This window comes from Coturnix japonica, chromosome 2 (genome assembly GCF_054131305.1).
Source record: "Coturnix japonica strain WE chromosome 2, WE-NBRP24, whole genome shotgun sequence".
NCBI lineage: Eukaryota > Metazoa > Chordata > Aves > Galliformes > Phasianidae > Coturnix > Coturnix japonica.
In genome coordinates this window covers 42,563,312-42,590,003 of record NC_140664.1, presented here as the reverse complement: position 1 = coordinate 42,590,003, position 26,692 = coordinate 42,563,312, and the positions used below count along the sequence as shown (strand labels likewise).

Here is a 26,692-nt window from a genome sequence, read left to right as displayed (position 1 = left end):
TTGCTTATCCCATTAAGAAAAAGTAGAGAGCCATGGAAAAGCTCCATTAGAGCCATCATTATACTATCTTGTTTTTAATTTATTTGCTTTACAACAATACAATAATCTGAGGGAGGACTGGAAAAGTGCACATGGATCAGGAAAAAGAAACGTGTGTGCATATATATATATATATATATGTACATATATTGAAGGCTTGAGTCTAGTGAAAGCAGAAGTCGTGTCCCTAGTCTAGATCAAGACTGGAATGAAACATGTCAACTGATGAACTTGGTGTAGGCTCAAAATCCAGACTGCGTGTGAAAGGTGAGATACCTGAGGCACTAATGGAGAGGTCGAAAGCCATGTGAATCACAGCTTCCTGCAATTCTTGCACCTCTGGGTGCTGGATGAGGTCATGTTGTGATGCTGTCACGTATGAACAAGTTGGATGATTGTATTTAATCATTGGAGTTGTGGGATGGGTTATACTATGCAATGTGCTGTCTTCTGTAGAGCAGACAGGGACACGGTTTTATCCTGATGTGCAGAAGATTAGATTTTATCTGACTTCCTGCGTGTTAAAGGCTATGCAAGTTCACCCAAGTGATTGCAAAGCTGTATTCAACAATTTGAACTAGGCTGTGTCTTTTAAGTCAAGAGACAAAAGTCACAGGCAGAGGACAGAAGCAATAAAAGGACCATCATCACCTGAAGTCCATGGAGTGGCAGGAAGCTGAAGAGATAAGAATGGAGGCCAGAGAGATTTCAGCAAGTGACTCACGGCTTTCAGAAGAGAGGAAGAACCCCAAATCCAGACAAATATCTGGGGATATTCTGTGATCCTATGACTCTGTGAAATCTCTTGTGTAAATGAGCTGGTTTGGGATAAGAAAACAACAATGCTGCAGCACTTCTGTACTGGGGACTTGCAGCAGAGATGCTACATGGCTATAAGAACAGCCAGGAAAGGCTAAGTTTAAGTCCATACGGTGAACTATCACACCGTAGTCCTAGCCAGCCCCTGCCCCAGATGCCTGTTGCCACCTCTGTCCCACAGTTGTCACCTCCTCAGCAGTGCCAAAACAGCTGTGTGTAGGACAGTGCTCAGACCAGAGCACCGAAGTATTGGAAGTTAAAAATAAACCTCTTGCAGGAGGAGGAGAGAGGGAGATATTTTTAACTGTAACCACTTCAGCGGTCTTTCTCCCAGTGTGGTCCCACATGGAATGCCATTAACATGATGGGAAGGCAGTGATTGCAGGGCTGGCACCAGCACGGCTCCTCTGGGCAGGAGGGACCCTCCAGGCAGCCAGAGAGGGCTGCTTGACAGCATGGCACCAAAGCCAGCGTGCTGCAGAAGGACCTTCCAGCATCCAGACCCTACATGGGTTAAAGTCAGACCCAGGTCTCCTCAGACACAACATTTGCTCCTCAATTCTCATCGGCTTAGTTTTAAAACATATTGTGTGCCAGCCAGAATTATTATTAATAGAAACAAATAAAAAGGCACTGAGGTTTTCCCCGTTTTATAAATGAATATTCATTATAACCATTAACCTCCTCCGCAGATTGTGGCAGCGTGGCTAGACATCACCCACTGAAATCTATTCAAACACAAAACGTGCGATAAACAGAGTAAGAAACATCAGAAGAGATGCAAATGGGAGGGGGGGGAGAGAGGGGGGAAGCTTCATTTAATGAAATTTTTTACATAATCAACAAAGAAAATATTTGTACATTCCTTAAATAGCTTGAAAAGTTCAAGGAAAAGCATCCAACAAGAGTTCAGAAGGTTGCGGTGCAGATATGACTTGGCAATTTGAAGAATCATTCAGCAACTTGCTTTTGTTTTGGTCCAGGTCATTTCTGGACTTTGATGGGCACAGCCCAGCTTCCATGCTATGGATTGCTCCAGAGAAGCTCTGCACCATCAGAAGTGCCAGAGAAGCATGTAATGTTCAGGCAGCTTTCAGTCTGCCATCAGGGTTTGAAACCAGTAATTAATTCTTTAAATGGTTGGGGTTTTTTTTGGTCTTGAATCATTTATCAGAGTTTTCCAGTGATATTGATCAAGTTCCAAATCACTCCTCAGCAAAACAGCACCAAAGAATGAAGTAGTGTCCCGAGTCCTGAGTCAAGCAACACTTCATTCTGGTCTGTGTGCTGGGTCACACCAGTCCCTGGATACATACCTGTCTGTACAGGCAGGATTTCAGCTTAAATTCCTGGACTCTCAGTATGTTCAGCACATCCTTCAAACCTCTCCTAATAAATGGAGCCAAGGGCATGGTGAGTCAGTTTTGTGCTTAGATGATATATAATTGTCTCATGAACTCTGTACAAATTACCTCTTCTCCGTATTGTTTTTGCAGTGTATTGTTTTTCTCGAATAATATGGCACATGTCCAGTTTTTATTGCAGTCAATAAATTACCCCGGTTTAGACCTGGATGGCCCCAAAATGATTAACTGACATCAACCAGCATAATTAAACTGCCCTTTTTAATACTGTTGGTAGCGATCATTTAGACCACTATGCTTATTTTTAATTAACACGTTTCCCTAATAGCATCTTTTTGCTTTCTTTTTAACCAAGAGGGGGGACCCCAGATGGACACTTTGCTCAGCTGTAACAGATCTGTGACTCTAAGGTTGACACGAGGGTGCACTGACGTAAAGGAAAATGCATGCTGTCACATTTTAATTATATAGGTCAATTCTTACGGGCCCTTCTCCAGCAAAACTCCCACTGGAGCCAGGTCCTCAATGGTAAGGCTTTATTTACTTCTTGTGCTTTACTCAGCAGGATTCTCCCTTCCAAAAGGAGGGTTGATAAAATAACTTAGCCCATTAAACAGCCTATTTTTGACATCCACACTGACAGATACTGGGAACCCTCGTAACAGTGAATACCACAATGGAGATGTACTGCTGCTCCTTTTAGTAATGTGTAGTTGTAGGGCTGCTGGATTCTGCCTTCGTGCAAAGAGGGGGATGGACCAGTGGCAGCTCTCCCTTCTGCTGAGTGAGGGGCCCATTGCCCCATCCCTCTGTGCTCCCTTTCCAGCTCAAGTTGAACTATTTGCTTTCCAGTCCCCTTTGCAGATGCACCCAAGTCAGCTCTGTGTTCTGACAGCCCAAACTCTTGGCTTTGGTCAGTGTATTTTTGTACAGAATGTTTTTAGCTTTCTCGTAGGCACAGGTCCCAGCCATTAGTTTCTCCTCTACGGGTGTATTAAAGGAAATGCTGTGGAAAAGGTGTCACCCTCTGGACCTCGCAGGCATGCACAGTTCCAAGCAGGCACCAGCAAAATATGTTTTTCTATTTCTTGCAAGCAGAGATGAAGTTAATTTGTTTGGAAAAGCCCAGCCGAAGGAAATGTCATTCAACAATTCTGTTGAAGCTATCAAAAGCCAAACTGAGGAGATACAAAAATGGAGCACAGCGAGAGGCAGGGTCTGGGTGCTGAGCAGTGCTTGCTTCTATAGGGAGAACCTGAAGGGTACAGCTTGAAGTCTAGGTTCAGGCTGAATTGTACCCACCTTAGAGATCATTGCCCTGCGTAGCATGTAAGAACCAAGCATCGGTGTGAACCTTTGCTGCCACCTCACTTCCCTCTGTCCATCCCCATCCTCCTGCACAGCCTCAGTGCCCACGCAACTGCCTGGCACCTGAACCACAGAGGTGTTGGGTAACCTGACAGAGCCCAGTGTGAAACACAGGGAGCAGCCACTTTGCCCCACAGAACACAGACATTTCTGCAGGGCTGCAGCAAAAGCAAGTAATGCACACAAATCTCTAATAAGTAAACACTTTTTTTTTATTATTCATTATTAATATTTTATCTTTAAATTGCTTTATTTCACAGCCAGATATTGCAGTTGTGCATGGCTCAGCTTCTGTTTGATCGTTCTGAATAGCAGCTCAGTGCAAGACCCAGATGCAGTCCTGCTTACAAACCCCTGGAGGCGTTTCGATCTGTAGCTGATGCTGTTACACTCAGGGCTCATCAACGATGCCTACGCCTTTTCTTTTATGTTTGGTTTTTTTTTTTTCTTTCCCTTGGAAATAGCCACTGTGCAAATTCTAGCGGGTGGATTTAGTGCCATAGAACCATCGGACATCCCGACATGGAGGGGACCCATAAGAACAACTCAATCCGACTCGTGAGGACTGGTTACCCAATGCCCACGTTACGAATGCTGAAAAGAAAAGCAGAGCCATCGGGATGACTCCCGCCTACTCGGCCATCGCTGTGCTAAAGCTTGAATTTCTTCCCTGAGTTTTTATCGTCGAGGGTGATAAACGTAGGAACTGATGACAGTGCGCAAAGCCAGCCCCTACGCACGGCCGGCTGCACTCGCATCCATCCAATTGGGGCTGAAACGGAGCAGTTCGCACCTCCAAATGCACTCATCTGTGACCCTTTACAAGACGCCGACGGTGGCAATGGGACGGCACAGTGCAGCCTCCCTGCCATAAGCGTCTTTTGGGACTTTCCGATCCCGACGTAGTCCAGTAACTTTGAATAAATTCGATGTGTCGGTAACGCAAAGACCGGCGTTTTCCTAAAGCGATCGAAAAGCGCCGATCCTTTGCGCAGCGAACGGACAAACGCTGCCGAGGGGACGGGACGGGAACGGCGGAGATTGAGCGGGGATCTGCGCGGGGCCGGCAGCACTTACGGGTGGGATAAAGGGGGAAGGAAGGAAAGAGAAAAGGAGTACAAAATAAGCGGGAGCGGGGGGTGGGGGAAGGGTGAAGGTTCTCGCTGCATCCGCAGTTCTTCATTATAGTTATGATTATTTTAATAACGGGTTTTCAGCCAGCCCTGAGATCCTCCCGCTGCTATGTGGAGACTTTGGTTTGTTTCTATTCGCCTCTTCTTTCCTTTTCTTTCCTTTTCCCTCCTTTCTTTCTTTCTTTCTTTCTTTCTTTCTTTCTTTCTTTCTTTCTTTCTTTCTTTCTTTCTTTCTTTCTTTCTTTCTTTCTTTCTTTCTTTCTTTCTTTCTTTCTTTCTTTCTTTCTTTCTTTCTTTCTTTCTTTCTCTCTTTCTTTCTCTCTTTCTTTCTCTCTTTCTTTCTCTCTTTCTTTCTCTCTTTCTTTCTCTCTTTCTTTCTCTCTTTCTTTCTCTCTTTCTTTCTCTCTTTCTTTCTCTCTTTCTTTCTCTCTTTCTTTCTCTCTTTCTTTCTTTCTTTCTTTCTTTCTTTCTTTCTTTCTTTCTTTCTTTCTTTCTTTCTTTCTTTCTTTCTTTCTTTCTTTCTTTCTTTCTTTCTTTCTTTCTTTCTTTCTTTCTTTCTTTCTTTCTTTCTTTCTTTCTTTCTTTCTTTCTTTCTTTCTTTCTTTCTTTCTCCACCGATCGAACGAGACTTCAATTTACAGAGCGGATCGGGCTGCCCCCGGCAGAGATCCCGACGCTTTCAGGCGAGCAGCGACGGAGTCCCCATATGGTGCCATTGCTCACGGAACGGCAGTCGGAAATCCATTGGAGCAAGGGAGAGGCTTTGCTGCAGTCAGATTGCAACTTTCATGTGTGTATATATACTTACATATATATATACCTTTCTATATATATATATACACATATACACACACAGTGTACATATATATATATATATACACACATACATATAAGAATATATGCTTATATATACATTGTGTACATATACATACGCACACATATATGTGTGAGTGTGTATATATATATTTATATATTTCTTGCGTGTATAGAAGATGCAATTTTATATATATATATATATATACACACACACACACACATACACACACATATATATATAAGTGTGCGCATATATGTAAATTGCATCTTTGTTTCCAACTCTCCCTCACGAACATTGTTTCCAACGGGACTCCCGTTGCCGGCGGTGCTGGCAATAGAAACAACGAAGAAGCCGAAGCTAAAAACAGAGGGGAAGGCGGTTGTTTCGGCCCGCGTAAGGTTCTTAGAGCAGGAACGGGAGCTCAGCTCTGCTCGCAGGTTTTTGAAGCTAAAAACGAAATGTTCTTTCCAGCTCTGGGAGCGCCTTATCGATAGGGGATAGGGGGACGCGTCAAGATCCCCTCCGAAGCGCCGTGGGCTTTTAGGGGGAGAGTTCCACCAACCGTCGGGCCCGAGGGGACGGACGGAGCGCCCGCTGCCCGCCCCGCCGCTGCCAGGGCGATAACGCCGGCCCCGATGTCCCAGCGCGGGGGGTGGCGGCGATAAGAGCGGATTTTAAGGCGCTGGGATAAGGAGCGGAGGGGCGCTCAGGCGGCACGTCGGCGCTCAGGGCGCTGCGTTATCGGCCCGGCCCCACTCTCTCCCCGCGCCGCTCGAGTACATCGCGTTACATAAACACCGCCCGGGGAGAGCGCGACGGTCCCCAAAGTGACCCCTCGCAGCCGGCCCGGCCCTCCCTGAGATGAGTTGCCTCCGATGGGGTTGCCCTAAGGGACTGCAAAGCCCGGCTGTGGGGTTTGGGGTTGGTTCGTTTGGGGGCTCACCGTTACGTCTGAAGAGAGCACGGAGCGAGGCCACGAGGAGCTGGCGGCAGCACGGAGGCGGGGGCACAGCCGTGCCGGGGGTCGGTGCCCCTCAGGGCTCGGCCCGACCCGAAGGCAGCGTTGGGCCGGCGGCGTTTAGGGGCGGGATCGTTGTTTGTGTGGGGGGGAGAAGCGGCGTCTGTATCACCCCCAGGGCACCCCGGCAGGTGAAGAACACGGAGGGAGAAAGAAAAAGCGTTTTACGTGGCAAAGTCGTGTGGGGAGTGAGCGCGGGGCGTTGAGAGACAGCGGATGGCTGCTTTGAAAAGGTTATTTTCCGCGTGTTGTTACGCCCGTTAACAAACATCGAATGGTAAAAATAACGATGGAATGCGATGATATGAAATAAAAATGATTATTTTTAAAGGATAAAATACAAATAAAACAAAACTCCTAATCCGGTAGGAGAACATCAGTACTCACACAGAGCCCGGAGGAAAGCTACAATCCGACAGAGGAACTTTCCCCCTTCGCACCCCCCATTCTGCCCCCCCAGGTTCTCGCCCCCATCCCCCCCCCTCCATCCCCGCCCTTCGCGGAACGACGCCGACAGATCCGCAGGCGATAACCTCGGGGCAACGCCGTTATTTTAATTTCCACTCACTTTCCCGCTATCAGTTTGTACACAGCTGAGATAAGAGGATAGGAGGGTGGAGGGGGGGGGAGAAAGAGGGAGAAAAAAAAAGAATGAGAACGAAGCAGCGGAGAAACGCGCACAGCCTCTGGCTCGCACACGGCTCTGGCCTCACCTGACGGCCGGGGAGGAGCGTGCGTTCCCCCTCGCAGCGCTCTGATGCTAAGGAGCAGAACGAAGGGTTAATGGCAGCGACACCGCCGAGCTCGGCACCCCCCGCCCCCTCCTCCCCTGCCCGGCCCCGAGCGGTGCGGTGCCCCCCCGGCCGCCCGCCCGCAGATCCCGCGGAGCCGCTGTTTGCTCAGCGTCCGGAGCCCAATCAGGGCCGCTCCGCCTGCACTTTCCCGGCCCGGCGGCGAGAGGCGCCTCCTCTCTCCCATTTATACGCCGCCCGCCGCCACCGCTGCCCCTCGGCGCTGGATCCCTCCCGGCCCGGAGCCGGCAGCAGGTTTGGGCCCCCCTTCTCCCCGCTCCTTTCCGTTCGCTTTCCGCCGGGGGAGCCCAAGGGAGGTTTGTGGGCAAACATCCGACGGCGGGGCCGCAGCCTTATCTAGCTGCCGGCCCTTATCTGCCGCTTATCTCGGGCGGGAGGGAGACGCGCTCCGCGCCCATCTGCGTGTCGATCCCTACGGGTGCCCCCTCTTAGAGACACCGTCTCCTCTCGGAGATCCCGGCCATCCCGGTCCCTGTCCCTGCAGTCGTAGGCTCCGGCCCCGAGCCCCTCCCGTCCGCTTTCCCCCCACACCGTGCTGGGAAGGAGCGGACGATAGAGGCGGTGCGCGAAGTAACCTCAGAGCGATCGCCTTCCCGGTGCTTGTCACCGCAGAACACTGTCAAATGACTCACTCATCGCACCGGGAATCGTAACGACGGCGGTGACAGAGGAAGGGGCTCTGCCGCACCCCCGTCCCCCTGCCTCCCCCCCCCCGCAGCCGTGGGTCGCGGAGGTGAGGACGGGAGCCGGCGGGTCCCGTTACGGCCGCCCGGCGCTAACGTTGTTGTTGTCATTTCTCTCCCCCCTCCCCTCCCTCTCTCGTCCCGCCCCCCCCTTTACCCCCCCACCCCGCGGACCCCCTCCCCTCTCCCTCCTCCCTCCCGTCCCCACCCAGCGCGCAGAGCGGAGCTGCATGGCCGTGGCTGAAGGCGGCTGCTGCGCGGCGGAGCGGTGCGCTGCGTCTTCGTACCCCTTCGCCGCCCGGGCGCCTCCTTCGCCCTCTTCCTCCTCCACCTCCGGGACCCCCGCTCCGGAGCCCGGCGGCAGCCCCCGACCCGCCCCGCCGCACCTCGGGGCCGTCCCCGCTCCCGGCCCGCCCGCCCGCCGGGAGGAGGACGTCCCGCTGCCTCTCTCGCTGCCTCCGGACTCGGAGCGGCCGCCGGCGATGTACCAGACCTTGGCTATCTCGGCCTCGCAGGGCCCCGCGCCCTACGACGGATCTCCGGGCGGCTTCATGCACTCCGCTCCCAGCTCGCCCGTCTACGTGCCCACCACCCGCGTGGGCTCCGTGCTGCCCACGCTGCCCTACCTGCAGGGCGGCGGAGCGGCCCAGCCCGGCCACGCTCCGGCCGGCCACGTCTGGTCGCAGCCGGCGACCGAGAGCCCGTCGTACGGCGCCGCGGGCGGCGCGCATCCCTCGGGCCGCTTCCCCTACTCGCCCAGCCCGCCCGTGGCCAACGGCGCCTCTCGGGAGCAGTACGGCGGCGGCTTGGCGGCGAGGGAGCAGTACGGAGCGCTGCCGAGGCCGCTGAACGGCTCCTACCCGGCTCCCTACGCTTCCTACGTGGGGCCGCAGCTCGGCCCCGCCTGGCCCGCGGCGCCCTTCGAGAACTCCGTGCTGCACTGCCTGCAGGGACGAGCGGCGCCCATCCCCGTGCGGGCTCCCAGCGCAGGTAGGGGCAGCCGGCGGCCGCGTGGGGTCCGGGGCGAGAGGTCGGGAACGGAGCTTCGTTCGGGGCTGTCGCCAAGCGGAACGGTGCCGGGATGGGGGGGAGGGGGGGCACGAGCGGGGCTGTTTCTCAGTTCTGGGGTTTTCTGCCGTCCCCGAGTGCGAGCCCGTTCTTAACCATAGTATTAGTAAATTAATAATGAGATCGCTTAATTGCTGAATTACTTATCGGTTGGACTACATCAAGATTTCATCCGCAAAGCGCTTCCTTACTTCACTGGAAAAAAAAAATACAACCAAACAAAACCCAGCCAATATTTATATATATTTTAAAGAAAGTGAGACTCAGCCTCGCTCCGTCGATAGGAACGGGCAGCAGCGCTGCTGCCGTGCTGGGATGTCCCGATGGTTCCGGAGGTGTCACATCGCTGAGGCTGAGGGGGACATCGCTGCTGGAATCGCAGCCGTGTGACGATCGCTGCCGATCGAGCGGCTTTAAAGGGTGTTTGTAGGGGTAGGAGTGAGCGTGTGGAGGGAGAGATGGGACTGTGCGAGAGTACATATGTATATATATAGATGTATATATGTATATATGATTATATGTCTCTATATACTTACATATACAGGTATATATGCTGATATATACCTGTGTATGGGGATGTATGCACAGACGTGTGTGCACACCCGCACTCTCCACAGCCCCAGGCCCATCCCCGCTGCCCGCTCCATCGCCCCGGGCCGTCCCCGCCGTCTCCCGGTGGCACCGGGCGGCTGTCGGACATATGAAAGCTCCGCTCGGCTCCCGCTCACGGTGGTCGAGGAGGAAGCTGTGGCGGAACGGAGCAGAGCAAAGCCGAGGTTTTAACAAACGCTTTGAACACCATTTCCCCAAATCGCAGCGTAAAGCGAAGGGGGGAAATAACAGCAAATAAAAACGCGTAAAGACTTTTTCGGGATGGAGGATGCGAGACGGGATAAAGGAAGGATAGAAGGGGCAGTACCGATGGAACCCGATGGGCTTCGGCTCTGCCCCGCTCCGGGCTTCCTCCCGTCCACACAGGGTCGTTGTCGGGGCGGCGGAGTGCGGGCCGGGGCTGCCCGTCGGTGGGAGAGCTGCGGGGTGTCTGTGTCGGGCACGGCAGTGGCACGGGCGGCCCACAGCAGCCCGCAGGCATCGCTTTCGTTTGGTTTGCTTCTAAGAAAACACGAGGTGATCTGATGCAGCTCAACTTAACGTTACTCGCAGGGCTACCAAAAAGTAATCTCAAATCAGCCCTTTGCTTTTGCTTTCCACGGTGAGAAATATATTTCTCAAGAGTTAAGGGAAATAAAATACATAATAACGAGGAAAATAAATAACCAAAAAACAAAAGCCCGAGCAGTGCGATCAGAGCACAATTCCTTTCGGTCAGCGCGAAGGGAACTACCGAGGAAAGACAAATCAAACAGCGATTCCAGCGCTCGTGGAGCATCGCCTCGGTGCTTGGCGTGGGGATGGATCAGTGCTGGCGCTGCGCTCCGCAGCTCTCCGATCCCCCTTAGCCACGTACTGATGCACAACGAAGGGCCGTTCCCTGCACGATTAATGCCTCGGGGCCGCCGCCACGTTTATATTTGATGCAGTTTCGATTTGGAGTGTGGTTTTTTTTTTTCCTTTTTTTAAACTTTTTATTCCTCCCCCCTCGCCCCCAAAAAGAAAAAAAAGTATATATATATATATATGGGCAGTGCTTTGTATATTTTTTATATATATATATATATATATATATATCTCCGTGCTTTGTCTATTATATATATATATATATATATATATATATAATAGACAAAGCACGGAGATTGGCAAGGGGAAGGCGTTTGCTTTTACATTCGCGTTCTCTCTTCTCCTCGCCGTGCTCAGCACTTTCCCAGCGCTCCGCAGCCGTCGGAGCACGATGGTCCGACGCCTCCGATTTTTCCATTTCCCCCTCACCCACCGAGAAGGAATTGAACCAAATAAGCCAAGCGTTCGTTCCCCTTTATAGCTCGGAGCCCAGGCGCTCTCAGGCCGAAGCCGTACCCGTTCACTAGGTGTTCCCATCAGAAAGCCGCACGGCTCTTTGCCCGGCGGGGACACCGAGTAAAGCCGCTCCGGGCCCTCAGGTGGGCTCGGAGCAGGGTGGCGAAGCGCAAGGGTCCTGGGCTTGTATTACGGCAGGGCATTACCGCAAGGCATTTCGGCAGCAGCGGCTGCGCTAGGAGCGAGTGTGGTGGGATTCAAGGAAAAGACCATCAAAAAATTAGGTGGTGCGGGGGGGATTTTAAATAATTCACCCTCGAGGGCTGCGGGGGAATGGCTCGGCCGTGCCTCATCTCAGTGCCCCGCTCCTGCCCGCAGAGCTGCTGGAAGACCTCTCTGAGAGTCGCGAGTGCGTCAACTGCGGTTCCATTCAGACCCCGCTGTGGAGGAGGGACGGCACCGGGAATTACCTGTGTAACGCCTGCGGGCTCTACACCAAAATGAACGGCCTCAGCCGGCCCCTCATCAAGCCCCAGAAGAGAGTGGTGAGTGTGGACTGCGGGCCGGGTGTTGGGGGGGAGAGACGTAGGGACGCGTCTGAGCTGTCCCAATTCGGAGGCCAGCGCAGTGGTGGCACAGGCAGAGGGCCTGTCTTTGGGACCCTCTGCCCATACACAGGTGTTTGGGGTTTATTTTGCATTAGTGGAGCCTACTGGTGAGCGAGTTTACTTCCAAAACTTTCCCAAAGGGATGGAAAAAATTTTAATAGTCATCGGGTTTGGAAAGTGTTTGTTGAGAGAGCCGGGAATTTCTGCAGACTTGCTTTGTTTGCCGAGAGCTCGATCCTTGGGAACGTAAGCAAGTTTTGTATATAACTCAAAGAAAAGCAATTGTTTAAACGACGATAATAGCCTTTGTTTTGTTTGACTCCTAAGAAATGAGCGGTGATTTTTCTAAAAATACCTTCCTAAAACCGGGGTGTGGGGGGGAAATAAATAGTACAAACCAGAGCCCCTGTTTATAACTCAGGCTGGCACTGAATAGGTGAGGAGAGAATTTACCAAGTGGGAACTGCACATTATGTTTAGCAAATCTGGGTGGAGGTCAGCGGGGAAAAAGAATCCGTGCCTTGGTAATGGCTGTTAGGAGCGAGCCACAATAAATCACGCCGCTATAATCCAAGCTGATGGTTGGACCCTTGTGTACGGAGACGGCGTAGCAAAGCGATCGGCCCTTCAAGAGCCTTTCAATCAAACCAGCTGCTCCGCTCCGTCCCTGTTTTTGTAGCGTTTAAACTCATCCTTTATTTCACAACAGGCTGAATTTAATGCCTTTAACGGGGGAAGGCAAAAAACTGACACTCAGGTAGTGGATGGTCCGCGTTCCAAAAGAGACCTCACCTCTGCTTAAAGGGACGAAGTTAACATAACGCTGAGGCAGTAGCTGGTTGCCGCTGGGTGCCTGTGTATTTGTAGCCAGCTGCGCACCAGATCACATTGCAGGAGGTAACACTCCTAATCTCCTGAATGGGGAGCTTGGCTGCCCAGGGCACCAAAGCCGGGAGTGGATTTTGGTGGGCTCGTACCTCTCCCCGGCCCTGCTCACCATTTCTGAGTGGGGAGAGGGCTGAGGAGACCAAATCGGAGTCAGGCAGCAGCCTGATTTCAGCCCGACACCTCGGCTAAATAACTCTGAAATAGCTCTGTGCAATAGCCTGCACCAAGCACGCTGGCCAGAGCTATAAATCAGAGGCGGCTGCGTACTCACGCCGTTGGAAATATGTAGGTGAGAAGGGAAAATGTTTTGAAAATGCTAAACATGTTTAGATTTCCCCAAAGTTTCTGATAAAATTCCTGAGGTGGAAAAGCCATTTTAACTTCAAAATGTGCCCCAAACCTCTCGTTTGTTTAGATACAGAAATGAGCAAAGCTACAGGAATAAAACTAGATTTACAGCAGTCTGCGTACGAAGGACAGAAGGGTTTAGCAGCGAAATGGCATTTTGCTTGCAAAGAAAGAAAATGCAGCTTATGTGTTATGACCAACTTTTGTTACAACCTGTTCCACGTGAAACTCGTATTGCATTGTGTAGTGCAATGGGCCACGTATTTATGTGCATTTGAGTCCAAAAATTCTGGTGTTGTGAGAACTGGATTTTTGAGATTAGAAAGTAGACACATCTGAAATACATGGAAATAGTCTGTGTTATATTTGGTGCATTTTTAAATTGTTATTATTGTGCAATTAATAATGAATTACTGCTCCAAAGTTGCACAAATCCTATTAAATCTGGAGCTTGCTCTGAGCCACAGCATTAAATTCCCCTTGAAAGAAACTGGAACAGCCCAAATTCAAGAAACTCGGTCATTGCTCTGGAATATTCTCCACACTTAAAGCACTGCTGCGTGTTTCCCAAATGGCGGGCGGCTCTGTGGTATCAAAGGTGACTGAGCTGTGCCTAACAACCCAGCAGTAAATGATTCAAGAGGAAGGGCATAGTACCCTCAACTCAGTCATTTCAGTTATGGGTGCTTTATGGCCAAAATAAGATTAATGCAGTTCTCTAAAGCTGACTTTTCCACGTAAGCTCGTTCAGCTGCCAGTTGCTGGCTTTTTTTTTTTTTTAATATATATACATATATATATAATTTTTTTCTTGACAATGCGATACTTTGAAAAATAATAGATTTATGATGTAGCTGGAATTCTTTGCTTGTGATGAACGTAAAAGAGATCACTTGTTACAGGAACTTTTATAACCCATTCACCTTCATTTCACATGTTTATGAGGACTGCCTTCACTTATGATATACAGCCTGCAGCCATAAAGCGCCGGGTTATGCGGTTATTTCTGATACCGGGTTGCTTCATCTTGGCTCCAAACTCCACGGAAGAGTGCCATAAATGGCTTATTTGCAATGTGGACCTTGTTGTCTCACACCAGCTTTTCTGACGGCCGAGGGAAAGCTCCCCTCCGTAAAACACGTTCCCAAGGCGTGCTGTTTTTTCTCATGATATTAAAGCACAGGACGATAAGGAAGCCCTTCCACAAGTTGATGCTTTTTGATGTGTTCCCCTCTCTGAAAGATGCCCTCAGCCTCTCTCCTTTGCCCAAGCCCAAGCTTGTTGTTGTGTCCCAGGACTGCAGGGACGTATTTGGTGCAGCGGTGTTGTGGTCTGTCCTGTTGGAGGAATACCCCCTGGTCTCAGTGGAGGCCCCAGTTGGTGGTTCCCATGTGCGACTTGCAGGCTCTTCTAGCCATCTTTTCAGCCTTGAAAATGAGGATAATCTTGCATCAGTTCTAGGATATCCTTCAGAAATGCTATAAAAAACTCCCGCCATCCCCACTTTTGGAATATTAACTGCAAAGACACCAACTGTCTGCTCCTACCCACCTGTTCATGTGTGTTTGCCTCCTTTTGCCCACAGCCCTCGTCGCGGCGGCTTGGCCTGTCCTGTGCCAACTGCCACACCACCACCACCACCCTTTGGCGCCGGAACGCTGAGGGTGAGCCCGTCTGCAACGCCTGCGGCCTCTACATGAAGCTTCACGGGGTAAGAAAGTCCTTTTTGACTGAGGTGCCATGTTCCCTCTGGCCTATGTACCGTGTCCCCTCGCGCTTGGCTGCCCTGTCCCCCAGGCTCAGGTGAGTGCTGGCAGAAGGTCTGTCCCTCTGGTGGCACTGGGCACAGCATGTGAGTGGCATTTGGCTTCCCAAAGCCAGGGCAAAGTTTCTGTTGACTCTAACAGTCTTGGACTATGGAGTTAGAGAAAAAAAAAAAAAAAAAAAAAAGAAAGAAAAAGGAAAAAAAAGAGGTGTATGAAATTGACAAAGTGACTGAAAAAGGCATTGGAAAATGGCTCTCCCCTTTTAGCAAGTTATGGAGTTGACAGTGCCTGAAGGGATTTGTCATTGCAAATTGGTACAGATCTGTATGAAGAAACTGCCTTAGGATAATTGGCAGAGGTCTTTTTGTCGCCATGATTTCAGTCAGGGGACAAAAAAAAAAAAAACACTGGTCATTTAATAGGACAGCTTTTCATAGGCCAGACGGGCAAAACTTTAAATGCAATTACAACTGTAGGTAAGCCAGCAAAACTTTAAATGCGATTTCAGTCTTGGCAGGCAATAATGCAGGAAGAAAATAACTTGCATGTGATGGAATATGGCTTGAGACTTGGAGCCCATGGTGACCCATTGGGTTATGTTAAGACTGAGCCACGTGTGCTTGAAGAAAGTGGGCGTTAGGATTGGTTGGTACATGGTCCAGCCTTTGAAAAGAAAGTAAATTTTTTCACTGGTTTAAAAACAATGATAGTAAGCACATGGCTGAACTGCATTTTCCCAAACTAACTCATGTTATCATGAAGTTAAAATACATTTTAAGCCAAGGTTTTCCATATAATCATAATGATTATACAGAAAGCACAAAGCTGACTTTTGAACTCGTTTTCTCTACAAACATAAATTTGGATACTCTAATCCTACATCACATGCAGAACTGCTTATAAGAACCAATGCTACGCTGATTATGGCGTGAAGCTTCTGTCCTATAAAGCTTACAGGTGTCGATCCAGTTTGAGTAACTGGTAACCAGTTTGTGGTCTGCAAGGAGAGAAGAATTTTTCCCCTCATTTGCATTCTTGCTTTCCAGAACAAACCACTGAAGATAATCTCCAACTGGCTAGAAAAAGAAATAAGGGATCAGATACATCCAGTCCAATTTAATGTCATATGACCTGTGGCCAAACAGTGCTTTTTCTCCTTTAAACTGGTGCTGTTAATCTGTGGACCAACCGAGGTGCTGGAAAAGCTGTTTAGCCTACATTAACAAAGAACATTTTCCCACTTCTTTATTCTGATAAAAAAAAACTCCCCTTGAATCAGCTCATGATTTTGCCCAAAGAGAATACAATGTTTTTTGGAATCGCTATGTTGTGAGAGGAAAAATGACTTGGTGTACGTGACTTGAACAGGCGTTTTCAACATCACTCTTTGCTCTTATAGTCTATTTTTGATTTTTGGCCACTAGAGCACACGCAGAACTCTAAGACTGGTGTGGAAATTTATTCTTTTCAGGTTCCCCGACCACTTGCTATGAAAAAAGAAGGAATTCAGACGAGGAAACGAAAACCTAAGAACATAAATAAGTCAAAGGCATGCTCTGGTAAATATGAAAAGATCAGGTAGTTGAGATGCTAGAATTCTTTTCCTAGGCTGGAAAGTTCTTGTTTTTAATGCCGGACCCTGATGTTTCAGGTAACAGTACTACTGCAGTTCCTATGACTCCAACATCCACGTCTTCTACTAACTCAGACGACTGTAGCAAAAACGCCTCCCCAAGCACACAGCCGGCAGCCTCGGGGGTGAGTAGTGACACGGCATCCGTATTGGTAAGCAGGCCGATCACCGTGCGGTGTTATCACAGCTTTTATCTTATCTAGCAGAACAATAATCTAAATAAACTTTCCACTTTTGTTAGCTGATACTGGAACAAGATTTTCGGAAGATATTACATATAGCTGTAAACAGATCGACAAGCTTAAGTACTTTACAAACCCCTTAATTAAGATCTATATAATTTTTATGATTAAGTTAAGCACGGCTTAGCCCAAGCCCTTTTGTTTTGAAGTGTTTTGCTTATTCTCTCAAAGGTTTTTCTCTGAAGCAAAACCAACAAATGGTGCCCAACTGATCCTTTCAAGAAACATTTACACACATGCTGTTTGTTTCTGAAATGCTCTTTGATAAGAATTTGCCCTGCTGTTTGAAGGGAAGCATAATGCCTTTTGGTTTAAACTCAGCTGTATTCCTACACTCGGACCCAGACCCAGCTGAAAGCAGGCAGAGGATCCTAGCTGACTGCAATGCATATGGATCAGCCCGCTGCTAGCAGCAGGCTCCTCCAGGGTCAGGTGCTCAGCCTTTGACAGCCATGAGCTCTAGTAGTTTTGATCCTTATTTTAAGTCACACACTCATATCATCACAAACTGCCTTTCTTCGCTCAGATATCACATTTAATAACAAATACAACTGTTAATATTGAATGCCTTAATACAAATTAATTCCTAACCTTTTGGCTATACATACCCATATCCATGCTCCTTTTGATCTTCCTATCCTTTAATCTGCCACATCATTTCTTTCAAAAGCTTTCCTAATGTGGCTTTCTCTGCTTCTTTATTAATAAAAAGAGGACATTGTTTATAATAACTATTTTTCAATATGTCCCAGCACTCCCACATCCCAGTTCCTATCAATGGCTTTATTACTGACGTACAGAGTTTCATTGTATAGAGGGAAAGGAACAACAAAAAGCATTTTTAGCTGATGCAATTGTTTGTCGGCTGGCAGGGCCACCCAGTTTCAGAAGCATTGGGTTTTTGGTTCTGACGCTGTCAGGCAAGGATATTATTAACAGGACTCCTCTTTGACATGAGAAAACCCTGACAGTCCAGTAAAATAAACAGGGGAAGAAAAAAGGAAAGGGGGTGGGGGGGGAGAAACAGCAATGAAAATACGCAGTATATGCTGGGTTTCATGCTCCCTGCATTGAATACTGTTTTAATTTCTCCCCTAATATTTGCAAAGGAAAAAAAAAAAATCAGCCAGATTTTCCTTACCTTTCCCTTTGGATGCCTGCTGACCTGAGGAATGTCGTGTGATTTATACAATGGGTAGAACCTATCAGCAAAATCTACCCTGAGCCTCAGAGGTGTGGGCTGTAGGTGGTGCAGCTGTGCACTCCTCTGGAAGGAGAGACATTACAGAGAGATCCCGTTTTCCCCGTGCTGCCAATTTCTTGGCTGGCTGTCGTCCGCTTTCCTTTCAGCAGCCGTTCTCTGTAGGACAGTGTGTCAGAACTGGTATTAGCAATATTTCTTTTATTGTTTTACTGGTACACTTTGTGTTGTGATTTTGGCAGGAGGAGTTGTGGGGGTACAGAGGAGAGAGAGAGCTGAGTGTTCCCAAGGCAAAAGATGAGTTGGGAGATGCTGGCAACTATGAGCGACTTGCAGAAACCCTGAGGCTGCTCTTAATTACATGAGGGCAACCCCTGTGCCAGGACATCCCTGGTTTTTCTGTAGATCAGGCTAGGAGAGGACAGTCATGGCTTTTTCTCTACCATCATTCCCCCAGATGTGACCTGTGTGTACAAAACACTTGCATAATACCTCCTGTGTGCAAAAATCTTGTAAAAGGAAGCGATGGAGGTGGGCTGTGTCTCCTGCTGTGCTCAAGCATCAGCAATTCAGTGGGATGGAGGAGCCCGTGAGCCAAAACGTCATGAGCTGGGTGCTCTTAAAGCCCATTGAAGCTGTCAAGAGGAAAGGGAACGCAGTATTTTAGAACATGGAAGCCTTTAATCTGATCATGTGTGTGAAGCACAGATACACAGGAGTTCTATTTTTCTCTTTCTTTCTTTTTTTCTTTTCTTTTTTTTTTTTTTTTCCCACGTTTGAGCTGACTTATTGATAGCCTGAAGGTTTGTGTCTATTCTTAGCACAGGCAGTGGCTTTGCACGAGGAGAATAAGCTTCTTCAGGCCATGTCAGGAGGTAAAAGCCCTCAGATGGATGAATCCTGTCTCTCTAATCTTTGGTTGCCTTAACAAGAAGGGTGACGTTGCTGAAACCTGGTCACCTGTTCGGAGAGTGTACTTGTCCATTCCCTGCACATTGCACAATTGACATGGCAACTTGTTGTTGCCTTGCTCTGGTTTTTTCTTCTCTGGTCCTTCTGCGAGAAAGGGAAAAATGCCAAATTGACATTAGGCAGAAAAAATATGATGACGTTTTAGAAACTGTTGTCTGAAATTCACAGCCATGTTGTTGCTAAATGAAACAGAGAAAATGAATTCCTCTACTGGTACAAAAGTAATTTATTATGTCTCTTGTGGGAGGCTGCCAAAAGAGCTCCTAGTTATGTAAAAATCTAATGGAAATGAAATTCAGCAGAATTCATTTGTGTCAGTAATACTCACTTTTTGCCCTACCTTTCTTTATCTCTTTTAAAGTAAAATAAAGAGGGGAGGGCAGAAAAAGAGAAGGGCAGCAATTACTCACAAAAGTGTCTTTGAAACACTCTATTTCATGAAGGGAACTTCATGCGATGCCAATTTCAAGACAAATTGTCAGGAACCTTTAATGTTGATTTTACATTCTAGCTGAAGTTTAAACATTTAAGAGATGTGATTAATGAATTGCTATGGGTGCAAAGTTGATTTCAAACATCTCAAGATGTAAAAAGTGTTTGGATCGGAGATATTTCGTTGCCCCATTGTGAAGGAGCTATTTGCCAAATTCACATCTGGATCTAGGATTTAGGCCCATTTCTGTTTTCCTAAGCAGTGTAAGTACTGGGTGTCCTGTGTTACTAATATGGAAAAGGCCCAACTGCATGATATATGAAGTTGCCTAACATCCCCATAAAAAGAAGACTTGAAGATTTCAGGCAGCCTGCATCTGCATGTATACCTGCTTTCCCTTTGTTGCTGCTGAAACAGCACAGAGAAAAGCTATGTGGAATAATTTGCTAAACGAAGGGCACAGTCTTTAGTGCACACCCATACATTTCCATGCAGGGGCTCCAACTGATGTGATTACCAGAAGGGTTTTATTCCCTTATTAGGACAAAAGGCAGGATGAAAACTGCTGTAAAATCTGCTTTTCATGGCAGGGCATGGAGGCTCCTTGAGCCAGAGCTGATGTCAGTAGAGGCTCAGCAGCACCAGAGCAGTTCCTCTTGCAGAGGACTGTGCTGCGCCCTTTGCCTCCAGTCAAGAGCTATTTCAAAAGGACCATAACCTCACACCACAGAGTAAATGCAGAATAACTTAAGACAGACATCTTACAGGTAAAACATTTATTTACTTCCTTTGGAGGCTGACCTTCAGAAAGTGGCTCAGGACCAGCTTTTCTATGTTGTAGTATGGAAAGTGGGAGAGCTGAAGGAACCAGTCTTTGCAGTTGGTTAGCAGGAAGAAAAACACAGCTCTAGCTGTTCCCCAGATGACAAGACAGTTTGAACTGAATTCACTGAATAGCTTCTGGCATACTTGTTCTGTTTTGTTTTCAGAAGAGGCTTCACGAGATTGTTGGAGGTTTTGATATTTGCTCTCTTCTAGGCAGCACATTGATAGGAGATAAATGCAGGTGACAGGGGAACCAAAGTGAGTATAGTATCTCCCAGAGTGTGGATGAACCGTGACCTCTTAAAAATATTTCCCAGCCACCTGGATATTGGAAAGTTGAATGGCTGAGGCTCCTTCAGACTATGTGATGATGATATTTCATTTAATGCAGAGTAATCTGTTAGCTGCTGGGGCAGCTTCGATGAGAAAGACTCACCAGCATAGTCATTAGGACTTTCACCTGGAAAATGAGAACACAGTGCCTCAGTCCTGGTATGAGTAAATATTTAAAGCAGGTGGAATAAGATCAGTAGGAGGCATGAGGGACGTGGCAACCTAAAGCACCAAATAGTCCGGTAGTCAGGGCATTATGCAGGGAGATAAGAAATGTCAGGTTAAATCTTCCCTGTCAGGGAATGGAAATTAATCCAGATCTCTTTCCTCTTTTGCATTAGTCTTTGCTCTTGCACAAAACAGGATTCTGCTTTTCTCTTCCCACTCAGTTTCATAAATTTAGCCGTTCATTTTCTTTTCTGTGTGTACACGTGTTCAAGAGAAAGCAGTTCTTTTTATATCAAATGGAACAAAGCAATCCATCTTTTTTGTTTCAGTGAGGAAAGCCAAGGAAAAAGGAGTATTTTTTGTTCTACTCAGGCCTTATGCATGCTTATAGACACATATATTTTGCTTTGTTTAGCTTTATTGCAAAAGCAATAAAACCAATTATTCAAACAGCCCTCGACAGCAGAGGGGTCATCAGCTTTCCCAAACCATGCTGGAAGTTGCCTCCTTTAGGAAATTAATGAAGTATTAACCACAGATTTATGTCTCTATAATACAAAGGAGAGATTAGAAGATATGTAAACCTACACATCAGCAATATAAACAAAAGGATCAATTAGGCTAGCAAGAAATTACAGCTTTGTGTACCAAGGGGGTCACTAAATCAGGGAAAAGCTGTGGTTTTGCAGTACTGAGACCCCTGTTTGGAAAGGAGGGATAGAGTATTTGGAGAAAGTGCTGTGAGTGGGGATGGCAGTTACTGAAGGGAGGCTGAGACTGGAAAATAAAGGGCTCACTACCATTTGACAGAATAAATTATATATGAAATAGGTTTTTGCCAGTGTGTTTCAGCTGACTACGGTTATTATTTAAGTGCAGCAAGGCTAAACCATGCTAGTGGAAGAGGAAGGGAACAGCCTATTGGCTGAGACACAGACTTAGTGTGATATCCAAAATTCCTGGAGTGTTTTGAACTTTTGAAGCAGAAGGAGCAAAGGTCTATCTGATGGAACAGAGGTTCAGACCAAGGCTCTCAGCCACCCCTTCCAGATGTTAGCACAACTTCTTGACCAGAGGTTTTGCCTTTCAGCACCCTCCCCTCTCCCTGGTCTCCATGGCAGGCAGACGGCGCAGGAAGGAGTGGGTAGAATAAACAATGAGTCTTCCAGCCGGAGATGTTTCCCTAGAGCTGGGCTGAGCAGCCTTTTTCTGGTCTGGGCTAGCAGGACTGGGGAGGATGTGGGTGTCTAAATCCCTCTGTGGCTCTGGCTGGGGTCTGGTTGTGAGCATGGAGGGCAGATCCTCTACAGAGAGGTCACCTCTGATCCAGACAACCTGCCCACAGGCTGCCTGGTTTGTGTAGAAAAAAGTTGGGATCCTTAAACCACCCTTACAGATACAGATATCTGTTTGGGACTTCAATCATTTTTTCCTCAGGAGGTTGACTTTCATTGATTATCTATCTTATTATCAGATACCAGCAATAAAAACAAATCCGTTATTTCATTTGGTTGAGCCAGCTGTTGAAAATCGGGGTAGCATCTTGACTTCAGCAGCATTGTTCAGTTCATTTATTCCAGCTAACAAATGTCCTCTAATCAACCAACCAACTTTCTGCTGCCTTTCCTCTGCTGAAGTCGGAGGTAGGCAGCTTGGGTCACCTCTCTCAAAGATGTGGCTACCTCCTTTCCATGAACTTGTTTTCCATGTCTCACTCTGGGAGCTGCCTCAGCTGCCTGGTTTTGTCATGATATTACCAAGGTGGGGTTTCCAGGCCCAGCTGTCCAGCCCAGGTCCTGCCCATGCTGGCTCAATGGGGCCAGGATCCAGCCATGGTTGGATAGGGATGGGTGGCCTTCAAACAGGACATGCCTCTGTGTCCTCCCTTCTGGGGTGCCAGAGGGAGGGGGAGCTGATAACCCAGTATGGAAAGGGCAGAGCACTGTGCCCCACCTCTATGGGGCTGAATCAGGAAAAGGGTGAACTACATTTTCCGAGCCCGGAAAAAATAGGCAGTGATAAGATATTTGCCTGCCGGAACAACAGCGGCAAATATGGGCAAACAGGAACCTTTCAAAACAGCTCCCAGTGTTTTCTGCTAAACCTAAACACTGCTGTCATTTAAACCCTTCTTCCAGCGTGGGGACACTCAGTCTGTTAAAAAAATAGGTGTGTGGTGCCAACAGGAGTCCACACAATGAATGTGAATTGTAAAAATCTGGGTTGATGCAAGACCTGAAAATGGACCTAAAGGTTCACGCGAAAATCGACTCATTGAATTATTTGGGTGCAGACAAAGAGGACATACAGATTAGCTGCTACTGAACAGTAATTGTGAATCTGATAGAGGGATAATATAAAATTGTGTTTTCAAATTGGAGCAATTCTGTCTGTTTTCTGGAGCAGCAGTGGTTGCGTTTTGACGTAACAGCTGATGTAACTGGGTGCAAGAATAGCAGCCATCAGACATTTTAATAAAAGATAAATAAAATACTGGCCTCTGGTTTGTTACAGCCAGAATTGACCACTAGCAACGAGTACCTCTTTCAGGTGAGGTTTCAGCTGGGTTAGCAACAAAAGCTTTGGGAAGTGCAGTTTGGAATCTGCCTTTGAATAAGCAAAACCCTGCTTTTCCTATGTAAGAACTGCTAGATTGGCATGGCTCCAGGAGAGCCAAGAACTCTACTCTTGTAAAATGATTAAATATGTATACTTTTCACTTAAACAGCAAGCAGGAAGCTTCTGCAATCAGGGTTTAGGATAGTCTTTTTTTTTTTGCTTTTTTTTTTCTTCCTCTTTTTAAGGAATCCTGTCCGAAGACTATCCATTAACAAGTAAATTAAGGTTTCAAAGTTGACATATCCAAGAGTTAATTTTGCATGAAGTCAGCTCTTAAACATTTCCTTTATCAGGTAAAAATGTTGCCCCTTCTCTGTCTGGCACCACAAATTTTTTTCCTCTCTAGTGGATCTGCTCAACCTCATGGAAAAAATGATTGTTTCTTTGTCTTTGCAACTCCCTGTTTCTCTATTAAAATAAATGAACTGATTACAGCACTGGTCAGAGTTTCAGCTTTGTGCCTACCAGGGTTCCCTGAGCTTTGTTTCGGGGTGCGTAGGTGGTGGTAGGTGTCATGAAGCAACCGTGCTCCTGGGTTAGAAGCATAGTTGGGCATCTCCCTAAGTGGTTAGCCTTGTGGCGATTAAGTGGTCATGGTGAGTGTATTGGATGGTGAGGAGTGGTTTTAGATGTCTTAAAGTCTGTGGGGGCCAAAGAAATCTGACTTCCAGGAGGTGCTCAGCACCCACTGCTGGATGCATTCGGCTTCTACCATGGCAGGAGTAAAACTAGAGGTGCCACCATCCCTCGCTCACACTTTTGGCGCTGGTGTCTGTGTTCCTTCACTAGAGAGTGATGCGACACATGCATTGCGTCCTTCATCATGCATGCCTCCTACCTTACTGTCTAATTTCCAGATACTTTCTTGCACATTGTGCACTTTCTTTTCTACCTTGCTGCGAAGACAACCACATACCGTTCTCCAAACACAGCTGTCAACCTAGTTAGACCTTGCTACCATAGGAAAACGAAGAGGCTGTCCCCAAAATATTGAGTCAGATACAACATTTGGGGGCAGGTGATGGCTGTAGGCAGGTTGCCTACAGGGGCCATGCAATCTCCTTGAGATCTTAGCTGCTGCCTGGACTTGGGCCTGGGCAGCCCGCTCAGGGTGGTCCTCAGCCATTCTGTGGTCTTGTGTGGTTTTAAGAGCAGGGCACAAACCCTGGATTTTCACAAATGCTTAGAAAAGCAGTGCAAAACTCACCCTCTCACTGAAATCTCCCTTTCCATTCTTCTCCAGGCAAGCTCGTCAGTGATGTCCGGCCCAGGAGAGAGCACCAGTCCCGAAAGCAGCAACCTTAAGTATTCAGGTCAGGATGGGCTGTACACAGGAGTCAGCCTGACCTCCACGGCCGAGGTGACGGCATCCGTCAGACAGGATCACTGGTGTGCCCTGGCTCTGGCATGACCCGCTGCCAGCCAAGCTGGATCCCGGCACTGTGCAGCAGCCCCCAGACGTCCATGCGGGGTTTCTTCTGCGGAGCGGTGGCAGCGAGAGTGCTGGCTAGGGACGCTCCTCTGAAATTGTTTCCGTGCCTTGGTGGCAGAGGCGGCTTTCAGTCCCCCTTAAGAGGCTCTGCCGAAGCATCCTGATCCTCATCTATGCAAGAAAACTGTAGGGAAAACAAGTGCCCACCAAGGGATAGCTAAATGCAGCCATACACACTCAAAAAAAAGAAAAAAAAAAAAAAAAGAAAAGAAAAAAAAGAAAGAAAAAAAGTAAAAATAAAAAGGAAAATTGGGGAAAAAAAAAAAGAGAGAAACCTAGACCTATTGATAGATTCCAGAAACACATCCTCAACTCACCCAGCAGTGCTGCCTTTCTGATTGTATATTTGTTTTCACTCTCTCATCACCTTCTCCTCCCAAGAATTTGATGGATGCCGTCAGTGTTGGGGAAGTTTGAATTATTAGAGATAAGCAGATACTTTCTGAAGTGTTGGTAGCGTGTACTGCTGGAGTCAGCGTGGGCGCCAGAGCTGGACATTTGACCTCTTCACCCATCCTGTGCCCGCCTTGCTCTGCTCCCATGTGCCAGAGCCCAGCAATGCCCGGCGAGGAAATCACAGCCTTTGGTACAAACCTCACGGGATCGAGCTGGCGAAGGAGGTTTTGTTGTTGTTTAAGATATTTACTCACTTTGCGAGACTGCTCTATAACTTTTGAAGTACACTGTGACTGAGGTTCATGAAAGTTCATGTTTTGTGGCTGAACTGTATAGAGTCAGTCGAAATTTGTAAACAGGGTAGCAATCAGATATTTTCTCTTCCATATATACAATAATTTTTTTTTTTTTTTAAGAAAAAGAAGTGCAATTTGCGTTGCAGCAATCAGTGTTAAATCATTTGCATAAGATTTAACAACGGTTTTTATACGAATGAATGAATGTAAACATTTTAACTTAATGGTACGTAAATAATTTAAAAGAAAAACTTAACTAGGCATCCTTAGGCTTTTTAGTGCAACAAAATCCATCCACTTTCTGTATTTCCAGTTGCTAAAGCAGGAGTTTCAAAGAACAAGCCTTCTCTCAGGAAAACTGCCCTAGCTGTTTGCTCCTAAGTTTTGTACATTAAAGCAAATGCATCCCCAGGTCGGTTATTATTAATTTTTGCCATTTGAAAGAAGTATGTACTGGAAAGAAACGAATCGCAATGAAACTTTACTACCTAACCGATACATATGTAAATAGTCCATAAGATATGAAGGCATCTTTGAAATTTAGGATGCGATCTGTATAGTGTGACTGACTGACACATCGTTAGGTTGGTTTCCATTGTTTTTTAAATGGGATGGCATTTGGAAAGTTGTTTCATCAGAGCTCTACAAATAAAAGGGTATCTTTTTTTGCTTTTTTTTTTCCTTTTTTTTTTTCTTTCCTTTTTCTTTCTGTACACTGTGCCTTCTCCTTTGTTTCAGCCCCATCAGTTAATCTGTATTAAAAACTATGGATGCAGGCAGCACGTCTGATGGCTTCAATTATGTTTTTAAGTCAAAATGTCCCTCTGTATGCCTCCTAGCGGTATGCACAGCTGGGGTCCAGCACCTCCCAGCGTGAGCGTCTCTTGTGCGCAAAAGTTGTATTTCTGCTTAAACATCTTGTGAAAACCATCACGGTTTTGCTTGGCCTTCACACAGTAGCTAATATGTGAAATGCAGGTCTCTTGTGTGCATAAAAATCAGCTGGTGGTGTGGCAGAGCCCTTGCCTGTCTGCTGGCATCCTCCGGCAGCGAAGTCTGAAGGGCAACCACAGCTGAAGGTGCAGAAAAAGGGAAGATGTTGGTTTATAGCTGCTGAGGGGAATAGAAAGCTTCTGGCTGGCTTTGAGGACTAGCCCTCTGCATTGCTTTGCTGTTGAGAGCAAGACTTTATACTTTGTGTGTTTTCCAGCTACGCCGGCAGTGCTGCTGGACAGGGATGCTGACTGCCATCACCCTGCGGGTGGCTGCAATACTTCTCTTCACCTTCCTCAGAATGAGATCCATCTGGGGCGAAGTGGGGCAGCTCTACTTCTTGTGGTGAAGCTATGCTGCTGTGCACCAGCACAGCACCCTGCCTGCTTGTTTTCCAGCCTGTAAAACCCAAGAGGGCTGAGGCTGCCTCTGTAATCCCAGGGC

The 26,692-nt window shown here is 47.5% G+C and overlaps 1 protein-coding gene and 2 long non-coding RNA genes across 4 annotated transcripts; 2 read left to right on the top strand and 1 right to left on the bottom strand.

Moving 5' to 3' along the window:
* The first annotated feature begins 1,849 nt into the window (after window positions 1-1,849).
* Window positions 1,850-4,185, top strand: LOC146761790 (uncharacterized). Its single transcript, XR_014942608.1, has 2 exons — window positions 1,850-2,271; window positions 4,055-4,185. It is a non-coding gene; the product is annotated as an uncharacterized LOC146761790 (long non-coding RNA).
* Window positions 3,782-7,386, bottom strand: LOC146761789 (uncharacterized). Its single transcript, XR_014942607.1, has 2 exons — window positions 6,484-7,386; window positions 3,782-5,489 (listed from the first exon to the last, which is right to left on the bottom strand). It is a non-coding gene; the product is annotated as an uncharacterized LOC146761789 (long non-coding RNA).
* Window positions 7,387-7,468: 82 nt separating this feature from the next.
* GATA6 (GATA binding protein 6) lies at window positions 7,469-26,034 on the top strand. 2 transcript variants are annotated; one of them, XM_015855425.3, is made up of 7 exons: window positions 7,469-7,604; window positions 8,266-9,043; window positions 11,414-11,580; window positions 14,465-14,590; window positions 16,117-16,204; window positions 16,297-16,403; window positions 24,315-26,034. In XM_015855425.3, exons 2-7 carry the CDS (start codon window positions 8,284-8,286, stop codon window positions 24,480-24,482), a joined length of 1,416 nt encoding a protein of 471 aa, XP_015710911.2. In that variant the 5' UTR covers window positions 7,469-7,604; window positions 8,266-8,283; the 3' UTR covers window positions 24,483-26,034. The 2 variants fall into 2 exon arrangements, with proteins under 2 accessions (XP_015710911.2, XP_015710910.2); XM_015855424.3 differs by having other exon boundaries at window positions 16,297-16,430.
* The last annotated feature ends 658 nt before the right edge of the window (window positions 26,035-26,692 follow it).